Raw genomic sequence first — 8,999 nt, forward strand, 5'->3', positions numbered from 1 at the left:
TTCCAGCTGGAAAGGACATAAGGGAGGAGCGTTGTGAAGCGCTATCTGCGGCGCAGGCAATCAGCTTTACTAGGTATTATACCCTTATGATGCTGGCAGAAAGAGTAACAGCAGAACACAATACTAGCTATTTCATTTTGTTTTGTTTTTTTGTTTTACACCCCCCAGCCATATATAAAATTCTTCTTCATCCTATGTAGCTGTTGGGACTCTGCTATTGGCAGGCTCTATCAGTAGAGCACAGATCTCATTGATCAATGTAATACATATTATTGCTCATACATATCCTCTAGGGCAAGCATAGGCAACCAGCGGCACTGCAGATGTTTTGGACTACATCTCCCATGATGCTTTTAAAGCTAAAATGCTGCCAAAGCATCATGGGAGATGTAGTCCAAAACGTCTGCAGTGCCGAGGATTGCCTATGCGTGCCCTAGGGGAACAATAAAAGTTAGTTAAAAAAAAATAATAATAATTTAAAATAATATAAATAATATACTAAAGGCACAGAAGAATAGTGGGTGGCACCACTGCACTATCCAAAAATTATGCTGAAATTATTGGACCTGCTCAGAACTGCATTGTAGTAGATGGGGGTGCGTCATCCAATATTCAGTATGCTATGAAAACAAAATGTCCGCAAAAAAGAGAAAAGTAGAATATGAGCACTCACCTGTATGGTAAAACTTGACTTTTAATTAGACCATTAAAATGCCCGCTGACCGTAGAAAAGTCAAAATGGATGGCAACAGTCTGTTTTACGGGAAACTCCCGCTTCGTCTGTCCTGAAGGTCCGAAATGCCTGCCGGCTGTAGAAAAGCTAAAATGGATAGCAACAGTCTGTTTCACGGGAAACTCCCGATTTGTCCGGCCTTCAGGACAGACGAAGCGGGAGTTTCCCGTGAAACAGACTGTTGCCATCCATTTTAAATTTTCTACGGCCGGCGGACATTTCAATGGTCGAATTAAAAGTCAAGTTTTACAGTACGGGTGAGTGCTCATATTCTACTTTTCTCTTTTTGCGGACATTTAATATAAATAATATACCCCTCCTATAATAAAAATTCAAATCGCCCCCCCTTCTCCCATTTTCCAAATAAAAAATCTCCCCCATCCTTTTGAGGTTACCCATTCCTTCAAAATCAAATATAATTTTTTCCTTGTGTATGTTGTCCATAAGTGACCGAAATCCTTAACATTTTACAGGTGGAAAACGAAAGCAACGAACTTCAGGATGGATCCCTTATCGATCTATGTGGAGCAACTCTGTTATGGCGTACAGCTGAAGGACTTTCCAGAACTCCGACTGTGAAACACTTGGAAGCCCTGAGACAGGAAATCAACGCAGCGAGACCTCAGTGCCCTGTCGGTTTTAACACACTAGCTTTTCCCAGCATGAAAAGAAAGGATGTGGTCGACGAGAAACAGCCTTGGGTCTACCTGAACTGTGGGCATGTGCATGGCTACCACAACTGGGGGAATAAAGAAGAACGGGACGGCAAAGACCGGGAATGTCCAATGTGTCGTTCAGTGGGACCCTACGTTCCTCTATGGCTGGGATGTGAAGCTGGATTTTATGTGGATGCGGGCCCACCTACTCATGCCTTCAGCCCCTGTGGACACGTCTGCTCAGAGAAAACAACTTCCTACTGGTCCCAGATCCCTCTCCCTCACGGTACTCACACTTTCCACGCAGCGTGCCCCTTCTGTGCACACCAGCTTTCAGGAGAACAAGGTTACATCAGACTTATTTTCCAAGGACCTCTAGACTAAGTTGCTTCAAACTTTTTTTATTTTATTTTTCCTTTTGTCAGGGCTTGCACTGAACACACAAGCTAAGATGGGTTTAGTTTGCTTTTTTCCTGTGGACTTTTCCGACTTACTAGGACCCCCTCAGCAAGTTTGCATCGGAAAAGGAACACGACAGAAGGACGGAGAACCAATGAAGAGAAATGGGAAAACACAAAAATAAAACAAAAAAAACTTTTCTGTGCAACCAGACATTTCAAAACGGAATTATGCAGATCTGATACAAATGCCTTCATTACTCTTTTCTGAATGACCCGCCTCAGTATTAAATTATTTTGTGGAAACTGGGGAAGAAAACAGTCAGCTCAAACTACATTAGTTTACAGTTCAACACACATTGTAAATTATAGCATATGACAATTTTTTTGTATTTAAATTTAGTACGGAAAAATTCCCAGTGACTTGATAGAATCGTCCTGCATACTGACTCCGTGTACACTTTGGATACTTAAAGTAGCCCAGGGACAAGTCATCGCAACGCAAATAAGGACAGCGTTCAGCGGTTTCTTTTTTGTTTTCCGCCACGGGACGGGCACATCTCACCATCGAATCATGTAACCAGTTCACCTGAGGGATCTGTAAATACGTAGCTCATTGATGTCCTCCATGTTTTAGTCTTATCAGATGCTAGACAGTGTGCATATGTTTGCAACATTTCAGGGTTTTATTTATCGTAAGTTTTATTCAGATTTCTATTCCTGAAGTACTTGTGACATTATGTGTTTTTGTCCTTTTATTTTTATTTTTTGAGCCATTATTTTGGGGTTTTACCATTGTATTGTGAGCAGGCGAGAACCTTTTGTACACTCAAATATTTGTCGGGGACATTTAAATTTATTTTTTTTCTCACGGGCCTACATCCTCTTGCTATTAACCCTGTCAGTTCTGAGTTCCAGCGGCAGATCGTAGAGTAGGTTACTTTGTTTGTTTTATTGCATGATTCTATGATTGTAGCATAGCATTAGCTTTAAAGGAGGTAACAGGACATAAGTCTTTTCTTTATCGGTGAAGTGTGTGCAATCTTGGAATACAGTACGCACGAGTGGAATGGTTTTTAGTGATTTTGCCGGCATGGGTTTTTTTTATTTTAATTTTTTTTTGTTACTTTTGTCTTTTTGCACGCACTCAGGAAAAACTAACTACACGGCTAGCTACAATATTTCCATTGTGTGGCATATGTCAATTAGAGCCTGAAATCTCATCAAGGAGAGTGTCTTAAGCTGATCATACACATTAGATTAGTACAGGCAGAACCACCATGATGTGTAAGGGAGGGGGGCTACCAGAGCTTTGCTGGTATCTGTCCTCTGTGAGAGAATGAATGGGCTGTTGCAAACACCACCACTACCCCCCCCCCCCCTCCCCAATATTAGTGGACATACGTGTTTGGCTGAGCCAACGATGTATGCCCACGGGGCGTTAGCTGTCAGTTGTATATATTTCAGCTGGCTGGTATCTATAAATATGTGCAGCTTCAGTGTGTGCCCTCCTTTATACAGGACGGGAAGACAGACATTTTCTTCATAATTGAGAATGTAACCTATCAATCGAGTAGGACAGCGTTTCCCAACCAGGCTACCTCCAGCTGTTGCAAAACTACAACTCCCAGAAAGCCTTTGGCTGTCCAGGCATGCTGGAAGTTGTAGTTATGCAACAGCTGAAGCACCCTGGTTGGGAAAGAGTGTACTAGAAAGTACATTTACATTTTAACATGAATATCCACTCTTAGTTTATTTAAATAAGTTGCAAATTCTGTGCTTATTTCTTAAGGGTTAGGTCCGGGTGTGGCGGTAAAATCCACAGCAGCATGTTTATGACTCCAGTGTCGGAGATAATAAAAAAAAAAAAAAATAATCTCATACACCTGTCTGGCACTGTAATCCAATGCGGATTTTTGCATAGAAAACTGCAGTTTTTTTGCTTTATCGATTCCAATGGGCTTGGACAGTCTCTGTATGTTGGTAAAGTCCCTTTTTAAAGAGGACCTGTCATCAAACCATATTTTCTAAATAAACTCAGATTACATTCCCTACTCACTACTACTACTACTCCTAACACCCCTCCTGCCCTAAAAAATAAAAAAAAATTCCAAGCTTCAAAAAGCTGTGTATCGTACCTTTCCCCTGCTCACATTGTGTGAGCTCCCGGCAGAAGAAAGTGGGCGTTCCCCAGCAGGTGTGATGTCACTGAAGCCTGCAAAAGCTGTGCCTCACCATGCCCCACACGCACTTCCTGAGCTTGGTCTACTGCCAGGCCGGGAAGAGACCAAACTAACTGTTTGACTTGCAGCAGGGAAGAGAACAGAGCCACCTTGTGCCCGTTTTTTTCAATCCCATTAAAAACATATAGAGAAACAGAGAATTTTCACAGCAAGTAAATAGCAAAGTGTCTTATAATTACATAAGGAACAATATATTAAATGTTGTTTGGTGACACATACTCTTTAATAAGTGGATCAGTGAAAAGGGAAGAAGTCCAGCGCTCAGTCCAAAACGCTATCAAAGATCCATCGAAATAGTATAGCAGACAATGGAAAAGCATTTGTGTTTTTGTGTCATCACATCTTCTGTACTATTTTAATGGTTCCTTAGTAAACTATGACATTTTAAAGTTAAACAGATTTGTAAATTACTTCTATTAAAAAATCTTAATCCTTTCAGTACTTATGAGCTTCTGAAGTTAAGGTTGTTCTTTTCTGTCTAAGTCCTCTCTGATGACACCTGTCTCGGGAAACGCCCAGTTTAGAAGAGGTTTGCTATGGGGATTTGCTTCTAAACTGGGCGTTTCCTGAGACGGGTGTCATCAGAGAGGACTTAGACAGAAAAGAACAACCTTAACTTCAGAAGCTCATAAGTACTGAAAGGATTAAGATTTTTTAATAGAAGTAATTTACAAATCTGTTTAACTTGATGGATCCAGTTGATAGATATATATATATATAGATATATATAGATATATAAAAAAAAAAGTTTTTTCCTGGATAACCCCTTTACTCTGTGGTGAATGCAGTCAGTAAGTGTTCGGTCTCTCTGCAGTGCCTCCGCAGGAGAAATTGAGTATTACAGTGCCAATTCAAATTGGCTGGTAGTCTGTGTAGTACAGGACAGGTCCTTCAGAATGAGATGCTCTTTTATGGTGATTGGAGCAGTCTTTATTCTCGTACAGATCCACTTCATTGTCCTACATTGAAAACCTAATCTTCTGTCTACCTGCAGACACCACTTAAGTCTACTGTAGTAAGGTCCCCATTCGCTTTAGTTAAAAGTTGTCCAAACCTGCCAACTTCAATGAGACCTGTCAATTGACTTGACAGATGATGTTGGGAGAGAGAACGGTTGGGGTATATTTGATTTGGATTGGCTGGGGTACTTGTACCCCAGGTTGAGAACCACTGCTCTAGGTGGCCATACAACTGTCGGTCGAATGATTGTCTAGCCATACACCTAAATGTTCAGCGCTGCCTAATGTTATGAGAAGGAAGCCGGCTTATCCCTCCCAGAATAATAGGGTTGGGTGGACAAAAATCCAACATGGCCGACCCTTCTCTACACCGACATCATCTTTCTGCAGAGCGTCCGAGGCAGCCATACACCTTTCCCAACCAGTGTGCCTCCAGCTGTTGCAAAACTTCAACTCCCAGCACGGCTATCCGAGCATGCTGGGAATTGTAGTTTTGCAACAGCTGGAGGCACGCTATTTGGGAAAACACTGCCTAAGACTGTGTGTTCGGCCTAATAGGAAAAAACACAGCACCGAAGATATATTAAGATATAAGCACAGAATTTTCACCCAAAAAACAACATGGTGTTAATAGGGGGAGGTTCACGTGAAGTATCTGCTGTATACCTACATAATGCATTCTTTAGCCCAGTGTTTCCCAACCAGGGTGCCTCCAGCTGTTGCAAAACTACAACTCCCAGCATGCCCGGACAGCCAAAGGCTGTCCGGGCATGCTGGGAGTTGTAGTTTTGCAACAGCTGGAGGCAATCTGGTTGGGAAACACTGTTTAACCTATGAAGAAATGGCTGCCACAACAGACTCACGTATAGGCTGCTTTGTTATTCAGAAATTATTGTTATTCATGTAAATAACCTGCAAATTTTTTTTTTTTATATCTATCTATATAAATATATAAATATATGTAAAGAGTCCTTACTGTAAAATTTGAGTTTTATTTCTTTTGACAGCCTAATTTATTTACTTTGAGAAAAGAGAATCCGGCTTCAGTTTGGGAGATGTAGTAGCAGAGGTTGTATTCATCTGTTCATATTTTATGTTTTTATGGGCATTGGGGTTGGATTGGGTTAAGGGGGGGGGGGGGGGTTAAACACCATCCATGATTTTACAAAGACTTTATAAAAAAAAATTAAAAAAAAATACATAAAAACTTAACAACAAAAAAAATGAAAAAAGGATAAAATTGTCTTACTATGCATTTACTTACTGCATAAAAAAGATTGTGATTGTAGTTGTCTATGAATTCATTTTTCTCTTGTTTTTTTTATTTAAATTTTTTTCTAATATTGTGGCGACCTATTCGGATATGAATGTTTTAAATTATGCAATTTTTTGGTCAGCATTTAGTATGCCTTTTATTTTGTTTTTGTTTTGTTTCCGGTTTTACACCCGCAGCCTGTACATTGGTGAATGTGTGTCCACAATTTAAGAGATATCAGGAATATCTTCTGTATTAGGTGGAGCATTTTTATTTCAATCATTTATAAAAGCATTCCTTAAAAAAAAAAAATTTAAAATTTATATATATATATATATATATATATATATATATATATATATATACACACCTCTGTTTTAGAGCTAAGCCATAACTGGTGCCCTTCTTTGTGCGGACGAAGCATACTGTGTATGAAACCTACATCTAAGATATCTATGGGGCAGTTACTGAGAAAGCTTAAGTATCTTTGGATATTAAATGAATTATGTGAAACTTGACATTTCTCTTTTTAAGCGTCCAGTTTTATTAAAGTGTTTTAAGCATTGATGCCTCTTAGGAAGTTGTTAAATTTTGGGAGACGTGGAAAGGTGTGGGTGAATGCGGCACGTGATAAAATCCGTGGATTAAGGGACGTGTGCCATTCAAGGGGTGCTCCGTCCCTAGACATCCAAAGGATAGTGGATAAGATGTCTTGTCGCGTGGGTCCCGCTGCTGGGAACTCCCGCGATCTCCCTGCTGCCGGCGTTTGTTTACAGCTTTTAGATGCTTGTGACGTCACGGCCTCGCCCCGCTATTGACGTCACGATCAAGCCCCCTCAATGCAAGTCTATAGGAGGTGGCTTGATGGCTGTCATGCCCCCTCCTATAGACTTGCATTGAGGATGCATGGCCGTGACGTCACGAGCCTCCGCCCCGCATTGCCAGTGATCTGGCACGGAGAAAAGTTTGCTCTGAGCATCAGATGTCTGGGGTGCTGCAGCCGAGATCGTGGGGGGGTAAGATGTCTAGGGGCGGAGTACCCCTTTAAAGCTATGTCACAAGGAAGAATTCCTCTCAAATTCCATTCTGCGAAGCTTGCAGCGGAATTTCTGTGCGCTCAAAACACAGAGTTCTGACGAAATTCCAAGCCCCATTGAGTTCAATGGGATTCTGCCTGCAATTCAGCAAAATTTAAAGACAGGTCTTTAAATATTGCGGAATGCGGAAATTTTGTTGTGTGAATGGGACAGCGGAATCCTGTTGAACAAAATTTTCTCTGAATGTCGGCGGAATTCTGCACGGAAATGTGTACATGGCATAAAAGACGTTTCCAGGATTAGAAAAAGGCTTTGCTCTCTGCATTGTCTGTTATTGCAAATCAGTCCCATTGATTGTGAATATATATCCAAATTCCCCAAGGGTTTCCCAGGGTTTCCAATATTATCAAATTCCCTTCCGATCTGAAGCCCAGATGGGGCTAGTTCCCAATTCTAGGGACTCCCATTAAAATATAACTTTTATTGTTTTATATTGTTAAAAAGCTTTATATATCCTTGGTGCTAATATATACAGTGATGTTGCAATTACAATTACATAGGGACCAGAACCAGGATTTGGTGGTTAATGTATCCACTCTTAGAACCGGGGACTATTGCAATACTGATTGGATCACAAATACTGATGAATGAATGGCCAATTTGGTTCAGTAAATCTGCCCTTTATATTGATTGCCTCATAAGCAGCAATAGACTCTCCCTATTGTGGTCTGTCCCTATGCTATTAAAATTCCACACGCGTGCACCCCCTACTTGCTCTGATCACGTGTCTTGAAATAACTCACGCGATCAGTTGATTGATTGTGAATAAGCCCCAATACCTGGTCCAGTCCATACTGGGAGTTGTAGTTTTGCAAGAGCTCGAGGCACCCACACTGTTATGGACAAATGTCCTGTCTGTATCGGAGTATACTAATCAAAATACCCTTATTACGGAAGGGAAATCCCAGCAAACAAAACAAGTGCCAACCAGGTTTAAAATGCCCTTTACTGTGCGTTTAAAATGACGTGAGTTAAAAAAAGACCTATATTGTCACGATTTACTGGATTTACAGTGTTATTGCATATTGGACATAGATTATATCCAATACACTTAGTCTCTCAATTTACATGTCTCATTCCTGACTCCAGATCCGTGTGCATCATTCAATAAACGTTTGCTTCTTCCTATAGAGATTAGACTTATGAAGGAGTAATAAAGTATATATTTTGTTTATATTTTTTATCAGAAGGGATATATGTATGTGTGTATGTGTGTATATATATATATATACATATATATATAACAATAGATATATAAGATCCTTCTACATAAAAGGCTGAAGGACCACAGGTAAGTATATATGCAATGATAAAAAGAAAAGGTATAAATAGTTAAATTATAACCTAATAAAAGAACCTAAATTGGTTTTAATACAATTATTTCCAGTATGAATCCTTACTACTTCTAATAGCACCAAATGGGTATTTACCGACCACCAAGAGCATCAAACCATTTACAATCAATAAATGTATATATTCAAATACATATAAGTGGAGAACCAACCAATATGTAACCTATAGATATCAAAATTATTAATGAGACTGATCCACAGGACCTCACCTCGTCTCTCCAAATGGAGTTGCACAGCAGTCTGTGTATAACATCACCAGATACATTCATCCAATAGCGATGCACAAAAAAGGGGACCATTGTTCAA

The 8,999-nt window shown here is 40.1% G+C and overlaps 1 protein-coding gene across 3 annotated transcripts in view; it reads left to right on the forward strand.

Moving 5' to 3' along the window:
- The window catches only part of PELI1 (pellino E3 ubiquitin protein ligase 1), a 65,549-nt gene extending 61,065 nt beyond the window's left edge, over window positions 1-4,484 (forward strand). For all 3 annotated transcript variants that reach the window (XM_056567980.1, XM_056567979.1, XM_056567981.1), the window contains one exon: window positions 1,207-4,484. In XM_056567980.1, coding sequence (XP_056423955.1) covers window positions 1,207-1,773 — 567 coding nt within the window. In that variant the 3' untranslated portion in view covers window positions 1,774-4,484. The remainder of the gene's footprint in view (window positions 1-1,206) is intronic.
- The last annotated feature ends 4,515 nt before the right edge of the window (window positions 4,485-8,999 follow it).

The sequence above is a fragment of the Hyla sarda genome, chromosome 3 (assembly GCF_029499605.1).
Source record: "Hyla sarda isolate aHylSar1 chromosome 3, aHylSar1.hap1, whole genome shotgun sequence".
NCBI classification, from domain to species: domain Eukaryota; kingdom Metazoa; phylum Chordata; class Amphibia; order Anura; family Hylidae; genus Hyla; species Hyla sarda.